Below are 19,412 nucleotides of genomic sequence, written 5' to 3' on the forward strand. Positions count from 1 at the left end.
ATAAAATAATTAAAGCTAATTGGCTTGCATTGCAAATTATTCCTACTTTTGATACTTGGAGATTAACACACATTTCGATTAGAGACTACACTTTCTTTTCTCATCCTCAAAAAACTTACACGCGTTTAGATTATATTCTTTGTGATCAATCCTCCCTACATCTTTTAATAGATTCCAAAATTTCACAAACTCCCTGGTTCGACCACGCAATGGTCATAAGTTCCTTTAAATGGCCCTCAAAAACTGGAATCAGAAACTCTTGGAGACTTAATAATATGATTTTCACAGATCCTCTTATCCTTAAAGATATTACTGACGAGACCACATTATTTTTCAATATTAATGATCCCAATCACACATCATATATTAATAATTGGGAAACTTATAAATGTTTCATTAGAGGGGAAATCATTAAAAAAAAACTTCACAGCAACGTAAAATACTTGAATGTAAATATTCTGAATTGATTCAGGATCTAAAGAATAAGGAAACAGTTCATAAAAATAATCCAACTTCTATAGATCTTTTGGATCAAGTTAATCGTGCCAGAGATGATTTAAATCAACATCTAATTAAATGCGCTCATCGAAGAGCCCTAGCCTTAACTGCAAAATTCTTTGTAGAAAAAAATAAAGCTGGCAAATTAATGGCTAGATCATTTAAAAAGAAAGCATATAAATCTTTTATTCGAATGATTAAAACTAAAAATAATCAATATTTACATACCAGTCCCGAAATAGCGAATAGTTTTTCAGAATATTATAGCAGATTATATAATCTGGACTCGAATGAAACTCCTGAAGAAAAACTTAAACAGATTAAAGACTATCTTTCACAGATATCCCTTCCTTCATTAGACGATATGAGTAAAAAAGATCTAGAATCCCCATTTGATCTGAAAGAGTTGCAAGAAACTATTAAGATGTTGCCCACAGGTAAAGCCCCTGGCCCAGATGGGTTTACTCCCAAATTTTATAAACTTCTGGCACCCCACATTATTAAACATCTATTAGACCTTTTTAACTCCATAAATAGTTTTTCTCCTTTCTCTAAACAAATGCTAGAAGCCATTATAACTGTCATTCCCAAAACAGATAAAAATCCCAAAATGGTTGAAAATTATAGACCAATTTCCCTCATGAATATTGCTCTCAAGTTATATGCCAAGCTCATAGCAAATATACTCAAATGATACCTTCCACTTTTAATTAATGAGGACCAAGTTGGTTTTATACCAACTCATGAAGCTAAAGATAACACTACTAGGCTCCTTCAAATTATACACTCTACATCGGTCAATAATATGCCTATCACTCTGTTATCAACTGATGCTGAAAAAGCTTTTGACAGAGATGATTGGCAATTTCTGTGGTTTGTATTAATGAAATTTGGTATTCCCCAAAAATTCATAGAGAAAATATTACCCATTTATTCATTCCCTAATGCGAAAGTTATAGCCAATAACACATTTTCTTCAAACTTTCAAATTTCTAATGGAACACGTCAGGGTTGTCCTTTATCTCCACTTCTTTTTGCTTTGTCAGTTGAAGTTCTAGCAGCCAAAGTCCGAGCATCCCATGAAGTAAAAGGAGTTATACTTGGAACAAGTAATATTAAAAACCTATTATTTGCAGATGACATACTATTTACCTTAACTAGTCCTTTGACTTCATTGCCTTCTCTTGTATACATATTAACTGAATATGGAAGACTTTCTAACTTTTCAATTAATATGAGTAAATCGACTATCATGCCAATTGGAGTATCAAATGAAGAAATTCAGTTTATTAGAGACCACACATCCTTTGTTTTATCCAATAAGTTTACTTATTTAGGTCTTATCATTCAACCCACCATTTCTGATATTATTACAACCAACTATATGAAACTAAAACAAAAAATTGATTTAGATCTTAATTCATGGTATCGAACTGGTCACTTGTCATGGCTAGGGTGAATTAATGCCATTAAAATGAATATTTTAACAAAAATCCTATATCTATTACAAAAGTTGATTCTTGTCCCATCAAGTTCATATCTTAATAATTTACAAAGATGTATAAATAAATTAATTTGGTCCTTTAATAAATCGAGAATTTCAAGTCATACTTTAAATTTATCCAAATAACAAGGAGGTTTGGGAGTCCCCAACATTGTAAATTACTATATATCAACACATCTCTCTAGAATTGTAGCCAGGAATCAAATTATTACCCCCAAAGCATGGGTTACTCTGGAAGCAGAAAATCTTGTACCCATTAAGTTATGCGAAATTTGTTGGATACCAAATAAATTTAGGTCCTATTCTACTCCAGTAAACCCTTTTACAGCTGAAACATTACATATCTGGGATAAAATGATCATCAACAATAAACAGATATCTACTCTTTTTTCTCCCCTCACTCCCATATTAAACAATAAAATTGTCCCTGTTATTAATATTAAAATGCATGTTCAAATATTTAACTCTCAAGCTTATATTCCTATTTATTCTCTCTTACAAAATGGTCATATTAAAACATTTCAAGAAATTCAAGAAGAGTTTGACCCCCATTTAATACTTGTTTTTTTTACTTTCAATTAAGACATTTTATAATGAATCATTCAAATAAAAATCAGTGAAATTGTACTCCATTTGAATTATTATGTCTTTTACCTAAAACCCATAAACATCTAATTTCCTCTGCATATAAATTCTTGCAACAACATGACTCCCTAAAACCTTCATCTTTTAGAAAACAATGGGAAAAAGAATTAAATATATCCCTTTATGATTTTAATTGGAAAATATGTTTCACATCCATTAAAAAATCCTCTATTTCAATGACTATTGTTAAAACCAATTATAAATTACTTTCTAGATGGTACTTATGGTACTTAACTCCGACACGTTTACACAAAATATATCCATCAGCATCTCCTAACTGCTGGAGAAATTGTGGAGCTAGAGGAACGTTATCTCACATCTGGTGGGATTGTCCCATACTAAAGCTGTTTTGGTCTCAAGTAGAAGTTAATATTAATACAATATTAAATTCTAATATAACCCTGGATCCTCAGACGGTAATTCTAAACCTGATTTCACAATATTCTTATCAAAAAAAGAAAAAAATATTCCAAATTTTATTAAATAGCGCTAAAAGACTTATCCCTCGTCTTTGGAAAAAATTACAACCCCCTACTCTTCAAAATTGGTTATGTGAGGTAAAACATGTTTTGTCTTTAGAAGAATTGTATCACTCTTATAATAATGAAGTTGATCAATTTTCTAATATATTTTTCTTGTGGAATCAATATATTTCAAAAAATAATATTGTATAATACCTTTAGATTTCTCTAGTATTTGATGATTATTTAGTATTTATTTCTTGGTATTTTTTATTCTCCCAATCTATTTTTTGTTTTTGTTTTTGTTTTGGTTTTTGTTATTTATATATGTATTAATTATAAATATATTATTATATTGTTATTATTTTATTTCTAAATATATTTAACTTCATATAAATTTCTGTATGCATTGTAAAATGATATACCTGTTTTATGTATCTTATTGTAATTTCAATAAAAATAATTTAAAGTTAAAAATATCTACTCCTCTTTTTCTATGTAAACCTGGAGTAAAATTACTTTACCTACTTCTCACAATTTAAATTATTTACTTTCAATGTCATTTACTGTAGATGGGTTTTTTGTACAAGATCAATGTCTGTTTTCAATCTATTTAAATGCTGTAAAATAGCCTTACTCTTGATCGGGGAAATAATATTTCATGATACAAATTTAAATTTCATAGGTAACTGAAAAGAAAAAGGAAATCTGGCAGTAAAACCCACTAATGTACCTATTCTTAAAATTGGACAGATTTGCATCAGCATAATTCATTCTCAAAACCCTGTCCCATAAATTACATCAAAAACCATTGGTTGGATAAGGGAAGAAAAAAAAAAAAGAGAGAGAAAATCTTTTTAGTTTTGTGACTATCTCATCAAAATAAACAGGATTACAATATTTTGTCTCTTCTAATGACTAAGCAAAATTATTGGATCAATTAGCCTAATTTTTAAAGTACTCCTCTACATCCTGTATATTATCAAATAGCTTGAAACCTTGTTTAGTTTCTAATGAGATTTTTGCTGAATAGATTAACTTAACCTTCCTACCTTCCTGTGTTAATTGTGTGCAAAAATACATATACTGTGCCCTAAAGACCTGCAAAATCTGGAAAGTTTAAAGGGACACTGAACCCAAATTTCTTATTTTGTGATTTAGATAAAGCATGCAATTTTAAGCAACTTTCTAATTTACTCCTATTATCATTTTTTTCTTCGTTCTCTTGCTATCTTTATTTTGAAAAAGAAGGCATCTAAGCTATTTTTTGGTAGTGAACGCTGGACAGAACTTGTGTATTGGTGGGTGAATTTATCCACCAATCAGCAAGAACAGCCCAGGATGTTCACCAAAAATAGGCCGGCATCTAAACTTACATACTTGCTTTCAAAAAAAGATTCTAAGAGAATTAAGAAAATTTGATAATAGGAGTAAATGAGGAAGTTGCTTAAAATTGCCTGAAAAAATAGGTTCAGTGTCCCTTTAAAAAACGTATAATTAAAGAATTATAAAGCACTCACAATAAGTGACTAAACAAAGCACATATTCTGATTTATCATTTTAAATGCAATCCAACTCAATGAATTATTCACCAAAACGAAGATTTTAAATAAGATAAAATATAAAATATGTATAAATCCATCTCATAGCCAGCCCATCAAATAGGCAGTTAATGGATTTATTTGCCTGTCCAATGAGTGATACCTTATTTGCGTCCAATTATCATATTCATTGTGCATATTTAAATGGGCCCAGGCATTCACATCTGGGAGCTATCATTAACGCATGCGCACTTCCACCTTTGAAGGTGTTGCCTACCATAGTAGTCCCTGGCATCGCTCATTAGTAAAGGCAATATTTTGTGCTCCACTGGCCACCAAATAGACAGCGATGGTCAAAGGTACATGTGATGTTCCCACGGTAATAGGGCCCTCAAATCCCCTGGGTTTTGTCTGTAAAATGTTGTCTTTTATTGCATTGTCTCACTGTTGTACTTTTATCCTTGTACCCATGGGCACTGCTGCGGAATCTGTTGGCACTTTATAAAGAATAATAATAACAATAATATATATATATATATATATATATATATATGTCTGTAAATACATAAATACCCATATAAATACATATGTACACACAAATAAGCATATATATATATATATATATATATATATATATATATATATATATATATATATACTGTATTTATATATATATATATATATATATATATATATATACTGTATTTATATATATATATATATATATATATATATATATATATATACAATTATACCTATCCCCTACCTGTCCTCAATTTTCAACAAATATGCTCCAGCCTGCCCCCTAAGATACAACAATGACCTGCTCCTTGCATCTTCTACCATCACATCCTCCCGTGCTAGACTACAGGACTTCTCTCGAGTGGCACCAACCCTCTGGAACACACTTCCTCGAGCTGTCAGAATTTCCCCTAACCTCTCCTCCTTTAAACGCTTCTTAAAGACCTTTTTGTTCAAGGAAGCCTATCACCAAATCAGTACTAAATGAATTCCTCTTGGCTAATAGTTGCACTCTTCTAACTCCACACTAACATCATTATCACCTTTGCAGTCCCCATCTCCTGTTTCTCACCCTCCTACCCCTCTAGATTATAATTTCTCACAGGAGCAGGGCCCTCAATTCCCCCTGTATTTGTTTGTTTAATTTTGCCTGGTGTCTTATAGTGTATTGTATTGTATCACTGTTGTACTTTTATCTTTGTACCCATGGATAGAGCTGCGAAATCTGTTGGCGCTTTATAAAAAAATAATAATAATATAAGTAGTCAAACCAATCACGTGTAAGGTAAACAGCTCTTCTAGAAATTACCCTTGTTGTTCACTTCTGGAATAGTTTAATTGAAGAGATTTTTACCTCACTCATGTGTAGATTAGCAATCAGGAATATATATATATTTATTATATGTTTAAGTGTATGTAATTTCTGTATAAGTTTATAAGTTGTATATCATTATTTAATGTGATATTTCTAACTGATAATACATTACTTTTTTTCTATGTCTTAAAGGGACAGACCTATTGTTATTCATCATCTACTATTATTTAATTTTTAAATTATATTAAATTAATACACGCTATTTACAATTATATGGATATTTTTAATAAAATAATTAATGTTTTATATTTCAAATATAAGAAAGTTATTAAATAAGCCTATGGAAGAGGGCATAGTGTTAACATGTATTAAAACATATTTATAAAAAAGTTTTATTTATTGATGATAATATCTCTCTTTATCAGTAATATCAACTAATTTTTTTTATAAAATAATAAATAATACTTTACATTGTTATTTATAAATATAATTTTGCTTTTTATTTTCTGTCCCATTCTGAAATAAATACAATGAAAATTTTAATAAGCATAAAACTCTTTAATTATATATAACATCCTTGATTATTATAAATGTAGAGATACGTTAGATCAAACACTGCTTTTTATAATAAATAATATAATGTGCCCTCTAATTATTATTTTTTTATTAAACTTATTGGTCTTTAGGGGTATGAGTTATTGTGACATTGCTATACTTACCTTAAGTGTAGCTGCTCTGATGCTGAAAGTCGCTCAGACACCAAACTATTACTGAAACTATAGATTATCTTGGCCCAGATGGCCACTTTAGCTCAAGGGATGATGCAGTCGGCTGAATATGCGCATGCACATGGCTAAAGATTGCAGACATAGATGCTACCTATGTAGATCCCTGTGATAGGACTCACATAATGATTCCAACGGGAGGTTTAAAAATCATTAAATATTAAGGGATAAATAGCGTGACAATAAGGGAGATTTCATAAATTAAGGTATTTGATAAAATATTTGTTGAGTTTTGAGGGAAAATAATAGATCAATTCTAATTTCTCTTTCAGAATAAAAATAAACAAAAAAGAAAGTGTAAAAAAAAAAATGTTTTATCCAATAAGAAATTAAGTGCCAACCATTATTCAATGGCCTAGTGATATTATAAAAAATTGTTGAAAATAAAAAATACTCCTCCATAAACTTCCAATAAAAAAATGTGTGCCAAATATTATTCAGTGAGCTAGTGATCTTTTAAAAATTTGTTGAGAGAAAAATAAAAAATATTTTGTTAAACGTCCAAAACAAAATGAGTGCCAAATATTATTCAGTAGCCTAGTGATATTATAACAATTTGTTAAAAAGAGAAAAAATAAATACTTAAAAGCATATTCCCCCCCAAAATTTCCAGGGAGAGAAAAAAAATACAACTATTGCACTAATACCTTCTAATTACAACTCATTTTTTTTAGCAAATGACAAGGACAATTAATGTAATACATCATCTTAATAGCATTCCTAAAAAAAAAAAAACGAAAGAAAGAATCTTTGAGCTTTAAGAAAATTCAGGTTTCACTTATTAAAGGGACACTGTACCCAAAATTTTTATTTTGTGATTCAGATTGAGCATGACATTTTAAGCAAATTTCGAATTTACTCCTATTATCAAATTTTCTTAATTCTCTTGGTATCTTTATTTGAAATGCAAGAATGTAAGTTTAGATGCCGGCCCATTTTTGGTGAACAACCTGGGTTGTCCTTGCTGATTGGTGGATAAATTCATCCACCAATAAAAAAGTGCTGTCCAGAGTACTGAAACCAAAAAAAGCTTAGATGCCTTCTTTTTCAAATAATGATAGCAAGAGAACGAAGAAAAATTGATAAAAGGAGTAAATTAGTAAGTTGCTTAAAATTGCATGCTCTTTCTGAATTACAAAAGAAAAAATTTGGTTTCAGTGTCCCTTTAAGTATAACAGTCTTAACCATTGGATATAAAGAAACACTGAAAACTTTAAGGTTTTTGTTCAAGTGTCCTTTAACATCTACCAAGTCCTGCTTGACTTTGACAATAATAAGAAAAAAGGCTGCTTTAGGTGGTGTTTTAGCAAGGAGATACATAGCAACTATATTTCTTATACAGAAGTGATTATACTCCTTGACATCCAACTTTGAGATGTTCAAATATATATCTTACAGATAATGTCTAAATATTCAGAAGTCTTAAACAGCCAGAAAGATACCTCAGCATTGGAATTTTCCTTGAAAAAAAGAAATCAAAATGAATCCCTTCAGAGCTGTTCCATATCCAAACAATTCAGCTTAACCACTAAACAAATTTGTATGCCTTATATCACTTTTACAGATTCACCCAGTGTTAGTCAATTCAACTGTCAGAAAGTCGTTCCCTTCAGGATTACATAGAAATTAGGTTGATAAACCTTACATAATGTAGTAAGCTAAGGTTATTCTTCCTCCTTAAAAACTACACAAATTAGTTTAGTTCCAGGCTTTCCATAAATCATGTAGACATTAAAGCCATCACATACAAAGGGTCGGAAACAGTTAATGAAGAAGACAAATGAGCAATGTGTCTGCAAATTGGTACAGTGAAACTGTCTAAACAAACCTTATTTCATTTCCTACAGTGAGGCCACATATAATAAAGATTAGTGCCTACTTAATCATAACACTTTCTAGCACAAGTAGTTACAGCTACTTATCTGTGGTTAATTTTTTCAAGCAATTTAAATTTTGTGTATGTTTAAACTTTAATATTATGCCTAATATAAATATAAAATTGCTGTTTTCAGTGCACTAAACATTAGAAATTTGTTATTTTTGTATGCGTTTTCCTTTCAGAGTAATTCTTTTTTGGAATATTTTGATAAAAGCTTTTAATATGTGAGAAAAAAAATAGTGAGATCTATACGGTGAAAATCTTTAGGGAATTACACTAGGATTTGAGAGAAAATGTAATGCATGCCATGGAACGCCCATGTTCAGCTAATTTTTTGATAAAACAACAATAATTTTCATTGTGCACTTTTGTAATGTATGCATCTCCTTCCAAAACGAAAATGTAGTATACGCTCCTTAGGGAGACTGTTTTCAGGGTATAAAGTGCCTTTATAGAATTCCACCAGGAAAATAGAATTACTGGCGAGCATTCTTAAAGAAGCTTGCTAGCCCTCAGACCTTAATAGAATTGGGCCTTTAGCCTGAATTTCAAATCTGTAGTAGATTTTTCCTTTTGCTATTCTGTGAAACATGTGACAGCCCCAGCCAATCACACAATGCATATACGTATACTGAGAATTTGTTCACATGCTCAGTAGTAGCATGTGCCTCAGAAAGCATGCATATAAAAAGACTGTGCATACTTTGATAATGGAAGTGAATGGGAAAGTTGTTTTAAATTGTGTGCTCTATCTAAATCATACAAGTTTAATTTTGACTTTAGTGTTCCTTTAAATACAACACAGATGAAAAAAAATCAATATCTACAGAATAAAGTTTATTATTTAATCAAATTAGCATACATCTAATTCCTACACTTATGAGAGTTTTGTGTTTACAGTATTAAAAGTATTAAAACTTACAGTATTAAAAGTCTCCATGAATGAGACATTTGAATGTTTATAAAACTTACAGGGTAAATGTATCTATCTGTGAACAAGTTAAAGGACTTTAAACTGTAAATGTTTCCTCTTTAATTTGTTATCAGTGACCCTTTTTGCCTGCAGGAGTGTATTATAAATAGATAATTTGCCTTTATTTTGTCACTAGAATTGACACCACCTATATTAAAATTGTCAATACTGCAGTGTTAGTTATAGAAAAGCTATGTAAACAATATCAGAATTTAACCTCCCAAGGGCGAGAGAGATCTAACCCCATTTTAAAGTGTGTCCCAGCAGCTAATTTGATAAAATTTACTTTTAAGAACTGTCTGCTTTTCCATACAGAAGAATTGATTTGCGAGCATTGCCTTACATGCATATACCAATTTAATTCTCTTCAGTCTATCTTTTATAAGGGTAGCTATAAAAGTTAGGAATAGTAAGCAATCCATTGTTTTAAGCTGTAACACTGGTTTAGAAACTGAACAAAAAATGCTATATTTGACATTTAGCTGGTTAAAGATACATTCTACCCAAAGCTTAAATGAACATCACAACATTTCAATAAAACTATTTTTTTGCAATACACACATATTAGCAAAAATGCATCTGTTAAAAACAATTAGTTATAAGTGAGTATTTTACTGCACATGTGCATATAAAGAATAAATAAATATGCTTCAAACACCAGCATTGTAGATAGTGTGCCTGCTCAGAGAGCCATAATTGGTTTGTATCATATAAAGCAAGTCATTGCCAAGGTAATGGAAGGCACAACCATTTGCCCAGACATGCACACTGTTATAAAGGCTTGTGCATGGACCATATCTAGATGTATTTCACATGCACATAAACTGTAAAAGCTCTTTATTGTGCATTTCAGTTTTGGATGGAATATCCCTTTAAGAATTATAAAGGCTAAGAGAGAAATAGTCAAGCATGTTGAATTTAATGCATTTAAACCTAGGTACTATTAGTAATTATATTAAATAACTGAAATCATCAAAATCAGGGTTCTTAGAAGTCATCAAAGACGTATGATTAAGTTCTCCAATGTGAATTGTGTAAGGTATAAAAATCAAATTCAGTTTTCAGTGTCAGCCAAATGCTCCATTTTTCTCTGTAAATTTTTTTTGTACTAAATGTTATTGCCCATTTGAATGCTGCTTTCCTGTCTACAGTGAATAATTGTCCATAAAATAACAACAAGGAAATATCCTAAAAAAACAACAAAGGCTTGTCAGATGAACGATATTATACATGAATAGGTCTATAACATTGACATTTGTGCAGAAAGGGGAATGAATACAATTTAATTATTCTAGCTTACATGTAAGCCTAATGTGTTGAACTCACAAATACTTAAATGCTCAGCCAGATTTTTAATATTTGCTATACTGAGCAAAATGATATTCAGACTTTGGCACCTTTCATTCATATGAGCTTTGGAGAAAGCAAATTGGCAGTTTGTTTCTTAGTACTGGTTAAGATCCAAACCTGTCTAAATTGTTTGGATGATTACAACACAGCACATTTACATAAATATCTCACAAATATAATAATAATTTAGATGAAAGTCTAAACGGACAGTAGAATTTCTTTGTATATAGATTTTATACACACAATAAAATGAATCCAAGATTAATACATCTTAAAAATGCACCTATATAATTTTCTGGAAGTTATAATGAAAATGTATAGTTAGATAATAAGGTCTTATATACTAAAACAATAAAAGTATTCTTATCATGCATATAAAAGAACTGCAATGAATTACGTTATGTTTTACATTAAAAAAGGTTAAATTAAATCTGTTGACATTTATAATGAAACTATTAGGAAATACATATTTAAGCCCAAATTTTACTATTACTGACGCATTTATTTTTCACTACACATTTCTATACAAATATATACAAATATATATATTCTGAGAAAAAAACACAAGCGCAACCCAGATTCAAGGAAGTAAAACACAATTTATTAAAACAATGTGCTATGTTGCACTTACAAGATTGCAGATAAAAGTAGGAACATCACAGGATATCCTGGCAATGGACATCCTCACTGACAGCTCAGGATCCAAAGTGAGTCCAATCCATAAAAATCCAATCTTTACAAATTTATCAACTGATTGCTCCATGGACCAGTAATGAATACGGATACCTTTTAGCTTTTTAACTCTTGTAGCGCTTAAACTCTAAGCGTTTCGTCTGCCTTCTAAGCCGACTTTGTCAAGAGATTTCAAAAACAAACATAAGCTCTAATTCAAACATGCACTTTTTATGCAGTTTCTGACATACACACCCCTTTTATTGATTGGAGAGCAACAAAAGCAATGTGGCCAATTATGGAAGGCTTGGAGGAACACACCCTCATGTTTATTGGTTAAATGTAAAGTCCCTCGGGGTAGCGTGTATGTGACGTAATAATTGCTCAAAGCCATGTTCATGAATACATGTCTAGTGTGCGATGTGATGTATAATAAACATATGTTAACGTATATGACAAGCATGGAATGTGAGCTTACCCATTAAACCCAATATATTGATCAAAATACATTGTAACATTAATGCATGGCGGAAGAGTGGAAATTAATCTATCCTATAATCTTCCCATATTTGGATAAATAAATAACACTCACAAGCCCTATCATAAATACCCTATGTACACCTTGAAAAATACTCCGCAATCTCTTAGATGATGTGGATATAGCATAATAGTTGCTTAAGGCCATATTATTAATAAATGGCTAATGTGTAGTATTGAGTATAGAGAAGTTTAATGTTATATGAGGAATGCAAATTAACCCATAAAACTAAATGAATCAGTCTAAAACGCTATATCACTATTAAATAAAAGGGGAAGAAAAAAATCTGCATATATTATGACATCTGCGAACGTGATCAGACACACTATGATTTTTTAATCCTTTTTCTATAATTTTAGCATGCTCATAAATACGTTTCTTAATTGTCCTTTTGGTTCTATCAATGTAGATTTAAATTAAAAATTCACGAGGCAAATAGGCTTTTAAGTGACAAAGACACGTGTCAAATTAACAGATGATCCTACATTACTGTTTAACCAAGAACTATTTGAACTGATTAATGGAGCAAAAGAAAAAGGCATCCTTATTAAGGATGAATTTAACTTTATTTATACTCCATGCCCTAAAAAAACCCACTTTTTACAATCTCCTGAAACTACAAGATAGTGTCAACCCACCTGGGAGGCTTATCGTTTCGGGAATCAATTCTATAACCAGCAACTTGTTGGCCTATATAGATTGGTTCTTACAGCCAATAGTGTAAAATATCAAATCTTATTTAAAAGATACTAGGGAAACCATACAGCTTTTTGAAGGAATTAAGTGGGATAAAGAATACAAGTGGATTACTTGTGATGTGGCATCTTTGTACACCAGCATCCCTCGTGATGCTGGTGTCAAAGTGTTTCAGGAATATTGTTTAAAAAGTGATCTCCCTTCCTTACAAGTTGAATTTTTGTTGGACAGTATTTATTTCATATTAGATCACAGCTACTTTGATTTTAACGGAACATTTTACAAACAGATACAAGGCACAGTGATGGGGACCACTATGGACCCATCCTATGCCAATATATATATATATATATATATATATATATATATATATATATATATATATATATATATATCGTTATTCGAGGATAGTTATATTTGGGAAAATAAGCCCTTTCGTGAAAACATAATTGCATATCGATGGTATATAGATGATGTAATTTTAATTCGCAAATGAGAGATATCACTGGCTGATCAATTCTTTAGTTACATTAATAATAGTACTTTTAATTTATCTTTTACCCATAAAATAGATAGTGATCACATCGATTTTTTGGACCTCACTCTATATCACAATATTAGTACGGATAGAGTATCAGTTAGGAATTTCAGGAAGCCTACAGATAGCAATGGCTTCCTTAACACCAATAATGGTCATCTCCCGAGTTGGAAATCTAATATACCATATGGGCAGTTCCAACGTATTCGTAGAAATTGCACTACAGATGAAGATTTTATTGAAGAGGCTGATGTTTAAGAGAATACATTTTTAAAAAAGGGTTTTAATCCAGATTTGGTAAAAATGCCAAGAGATAAAACTATTAATACACTTAGAGAAATGTTGTTACATACACGCACCAAGGTAAAAAAAAACACGAGGACACAAAATTTATAACTACGTTTAGTGTAGGAGCCCACAAAATTAAGTCAGCATTACATAAACATTGGGATATTCTTAAATTGGATCCCATCTTAGGTAGGAATCTCCCAGATAAGTAAGCCCAGTATAGTTTTCAAATATAACCTAAATCTTAAGAATATTTTAGCCCCTTCCAAAGCCCCTTGATACATCCAGAGCAAAGGGGACACATACTTCTAATTCATTATCAGGGTGGCTTTGTTTAAGCAATGGTCTGTTCAAATGCAGAAGACTGAACTGTTGTTTATGCCCATTAATTAAACTGGGGACCCAATTTAATAATTGGGATAGATCTCAGAGTTTTGACACTACTATTCGTGCGACTTGCAATACCACCTATGCAGTTTACATGCTCACCTGCAGCTGTAATTTAATTTACATTGGTAGAACCAAAAGGAAAATTCAAAACATATTTATGAGCATGTTAACATCATCTTAGGGAGAGTGGAGTATTTTTCGAGGTGTATATAGGGTATTTATGATAGGGCTTGTGAGTGTTATTTATTTATCCAAATATGGGAAGATTATAGGATAGATTAATTTACACTCTTCCACCATGCATTAATGTTACAATGTATTTAGATCGATATATTGGGTTTAATGGGTAAGCTCACATTCCATGCTTGTCATATACGTTATATATACATTAACATATGTTTATTATACATCACATCGCACACTAGACATGTATTCATGAACATGGCTTTGAGCAATTATTACGTCACATACACGCTACCCCTGGGGGAGTTTACATTTAACCAACAAACATGAGGGTGTGTTCCTCCATTCCTTCCATAATTGGCCACATTGCTTATGTTAATCATCAATCAATAAAATGGGTGTGCATGTTAGAAACAGCATAAAAATCTCTTGACAAAGTCTGCTTAGAAGGCAGACAAAATGCGTAGAGTTTAAGAGCTACAAGAGTTAAAAAGCTAAAAGGAATCCGCATTCATTAACGGTCTGTGGAGCAATCTGCTCATAAATTTGTAAAGATTGTATTTTTATAGATTGGACTTACTTTGGATCCTGAGCTGTCAGTGAGACTGTACATTGACAGGATATCCTGTGATGTGCCTACTTTTATCTGAAATCTTGTAAGTGCAACATAGCACATTGTGTTTTAATAAATTGTGTTTTACTTCCTTGAATCTGGGTTGCACATGTGGTTTTTTCCTCAGAGCATTCAGCACTTGATGAAACAGCAGAAACTTGTTTTGTAATTCAAGCAGCACCCAGGAAGATCATATTGGTGAATATTGGAACATATACTATTAAGTTTAATGTGGAAACTTTCATTTTGGAATTAGAGTCCCCCTCAAAGTGCTTTACAATACTAAACTGGTGACTATGACTTTGTTTGTTAATTTTAATCTATGGACCTTTTTATATTTTAATAGACACTTTGAGGTCATCTTTAACTTCAACAAATATCTATTTTGGTAATCTATTTTTGGGAATTTATTTTTGCATTTTATTTTACCATTTATTATATTTTGTATACATTTATTATTCCAGGTTGCCTTTTCTCCGCTGTGTTTTGTTTGTTTATATATATATTAATTTATTTTATGTATATATATATATATGTATATAAATATATATATATATATATATATATATATATATATATATATATATATATATATATACAGTATATATATACAGTATATATATATATATATATATATATATATTTTATATATATCTTTGTATACATATATACATACATATAAATAGATTTATATGCACACATATATTTATAAACCACATGGTATTATGACTATGGATAGTTCTACCATTAATGTCAATTAATAATTTAATCTTTTTATTATCACATATTTAGTAAATATTTATTTTATTATTATTAATTTTCCATTTATCAAGATGCAGGCTCTCTCATATTAACCTGGCAACTACAGAATTAAGCATCAGTCAAGAGATCTCTGCTTGCTGACCCATCTGTCATATCAGAGGTAGCAGAGAGGCAGCTGGGAACCTAGTCCACATGACAGTTCATGAATGGGGACATATACTATTTAAAATATTCCTGTAATAATGACAGAAAGACCCATCATATTTTATCTCTCTTAGTTTACTTTGCTTTTCAGATGAATGATAAGTGTGTAAAATAAGAAAATAATTGTCAAGGTTCATCAGCAACATTCTTGTAAAAACAATGGTAATTAGATCTTTTTAAAATCGAACTTTAATAATCAAATGATAATTACAATGGATTGTTTGATGATTGTATAAAAGTCTATTGTTTACAAAATATAAAAAAAAACTTACAGACAGAATTCTTGTGATTGCTTTCTTTGCTAGGTAGCATCTTCACCCCTCTAGACTTCAGTTCAATTGCTTTTTTTACTGGAACAAAAATTGAAGAAAAGTATATTAAATGATCTTAGTAAAAAAATGAGCTGTATTTGAAGACAAAGATAAAAATAAGTAATTACATAAGAGATGTGAAATATAATGATTAGGATTCACTGATATATATATATATATATATATATATATATATATATATATATATATATATATATATAAACTGTATATTTGTAGGGTCTCCACTTTAGAACATCTTTGTTTTGTCCTCCAAAACACCATTTTTTTCTTCTCAAACTCCATCAGTCATTCATTAAATTCCATGCTCCCTCCTCACAAAATTATTTCTGATTTATGCATCATATATTAGTTATCAAGTTGCCAGACACCTGAGTCAGATGTCAGGAGTGAGGCTTCAGACATCAATGGTCAATAATTAGGTATCATGAGCCAAGTAACAGGCATCAATAGTCAGATATTGGGCATCAAGAGTCAGATGTCAGACACAAGGGGTCAGGCAGCACACTTCAGGTTTCAGGATCCATGCATTAGGAGTCAAGTGTCAGAAGTCAGGTATCAGACATCAGGTTTCTAGAATAAGTAATCAATAGTCAAGTGACAATCATCGGGTGTCAGGAGTTAGGGATCAGGATTAAGATATCATTAGTCAGGCATGATACATAAGTTGTTTGTATCAGATACCAGGAGTCAAGTATCAAAGGCTATGAGCATTATATATTCTAGACATAAAAAGAGATTGATATAAGTGGGACAGGAATATTTAACATACCTCAATAAAGCTATCATTAAAAAATATAGACTTTCCAAATCTATTCATAAATACAAACCTAAAGATATTTACTGCTACATATTCTAGTACACAATCCTCAAGAAATAACAAGGATGCCAACCAAACAATATAAATCTTGAAATTCACTTGGGTGCCAGCTTCCAGAGCTCCCCAAGCACTGGAAGTAGCTTGCAAAAAGGACAATTGATGTTGCAATCTGAAGTATTCCAGTGTACAGCTTCTGAGGGTGCACATGATACTAATGTATGTAAAAAAAAGCCAAGCAAGGTTGATCTAGGCAATAATAAATTAAATATAACCTTCATCTTTTCAAAAACACTATGGGCCAGATTACAAGTGGAGCACTACTTAACGCTCTGTCTCCAGAGTTAATTGCACTAGAAGTAAGCTTTCTTCGGGTTACACTCATATCATGAGTTGAAAGTAAATTGTTTTCACTCACGCGATAACTAAGCACAAAAAGCCAAACTTACAATATCACGTGTACGTTCAAGCATTCCCCCATAGAATTTATAACAAAATTGGTAGTAACATTATGAATCTGAGATTTAGTAAATCACTCCTTTAGTATCTTGTCAGAGTAAGTGTATAGTACTATGTATCTATTATAGATCACTTAAAGGAGCAGTGCTTAAGTATAAATAACTAATTTAAACTTAAATAGACATAATTCACTGATGTGTGAATATGACTCATAGGTAATTTTTAAAAAAATAACTTTTATTGGTTATATTAATAAGACAGCAAATATTGAGTGGTGTTCTGCTGCCCACATTAAGTTAAAAACACTTCTCCTGTGGTGGTATATATATATATATATATATATGTATGGTAAAAAGTATCATAAAGAATTCAATACTCGTATAATTAAGTATATGTTAGTATACAATAAATTGCGCAAATTGTACTATTCTTTTTGCCTTATATTTGGCTTAGATAAACAGCGCTATTAAAAGGTTATATCTGCTGAATATAAAGAGGTGATACCTCTTTAAGAAGATTGCTTATAGTAAGTATTGCGTTAAATTCTATGGAACTGACTTGCAGTTTTACTTATTGATATTTAATAAAGCAGTATATTTATTATGCTTTAAGTTGCTTAAGTTAATTAACTAGTATTCAGGTTTTATTTTACAGGCAAATTTGTCTTTATTTTAACTAGGTAGTTATTAAATAGGTAATAACTATTTAATAACTATTGTACCTAGTTAAAATAAATACAAAGTTGCCTGTAAAATATAAATAAACCCTAAGCTAACTACAATGTAACTATTAGTTATATTGTAGCTAGCTTAGGGTTTGTTTTTTGGTAAGCATTTAGCTTTAAATAGGAATTATTTAGTTAATTGTAGTAATTTTATTTAGATTTATTTAAATTATATTTAAGTTAGGTGGGGTTAGGGTTAGACTTAGGTTTAGGGGTTAATAACTTTATTATAGTGGCGGCGACGTTATGGGGAGGCAGATTAGGGGTTAATAAATGTAGGTAGATGTCGGCGATGTTAGGGACGGCAATTTAGGGGCTAATAATATTTAAATAGTGTTTGCGATGCAGGAGTGCAGTGGTTTCGGGGTTAATATATTATAGTGGCGGCGATGTCCGGTTCGGCAGATTAGGGGTTAAAAAACGTATTTTAGTGTTTGCAATGTGGGAGGGCCTCGGTTTAGGGGTTAATAGGTAGTTTATGGGTGTTAGTGTACTTTTAAGCACTTTAGTTAAGAGTTCTATGCTACGGCGTTGTAGTGTAAAACTCTTAATTACTGACTTTTAAATGCGGTACCAGGCTTGATAGGAAAGGGTCTACCGCTCACTTTTGGTCAGACTCGTAATAACGGCGCTATGCAAGTCCCATTGAAAATATAGCATGCGCAATTGACGTAAGTGGATTTGCGGTATTTCCGAGTCTGGACAAAAAAGTGAGCGATACACCTGTACCTGCAAGACTCGTAATACCAGCGGGCATTAAAAAGCAGCATTGGGACCGGCCAACACTGCTTTTTAAGCCTAACGCAAGACTCGTAATCTAGCTGATACTTATTTGCAACAAAATTATAGCTTGCTTATACTGCAACAAAGTTATAGCTTGGTAAAACTGTTCTTAAGTCCTTTCTTGTTTACAATTAAGATACTTTTTACATTAAATTATATTATTGTTAATGCCACAACGGAGAGCACATTAAAACAACAAGACCCCTGATGTGGCGTTTCTCTAACGCTTCCTCAAAAGGGGTACATGGGCCGGCAAAAAAACCTTCTTTTATTGGTTTCTGTTTACCCGTCTCTAGTTTCAGATTGGTGCATGAAGTTCAGTCTGATTGGTTGGTTGAAATGTCCGTCATTTGTTGAACTTAGCTTTACGTAGTAATTGTCCCTTATGTAATTTATAGCAGTTTTTGAAGAGACTGTGCTGTTTTGTTTTTCAGCACAGGATAT

General features: G+C 31.2%; 1 protein-coding gene across 1 annotated transcript in view; it reads right to left on the reverse strand.

Moving 5' to 3' along the window:
• The window catches only part of CSMD1 (CUB and Sushi multiple domains 1), a 3,127,153-nt gene that overhangs the window by 1,561,137 nt on the left and 1,546,604 nt on the right, over positions 1 to 19,412 (reverse strand). Inside the window, 1 exon segment of the mRNA XM_053711946.1 lies at positions 16,129 to 16,206. Coding sequence (XP_053567921.1) covers positions 16,129 to 16,206 — 78 coding nt within the window.

This window comes from Bombina bombina, chromosome 4 (assembly GCF_027579735.1).
Source record: "Bombina bombina isolate aBomBom1 chromosome 4, aBomBom1.pri, whole genome shotgun sequence".
Classification (NCBI taxonomy): Eukaryota; Metazoa; Chordata; class Amphibia; order Anura; family Bombinatoridae; genus Bombina; species Bombina bombina.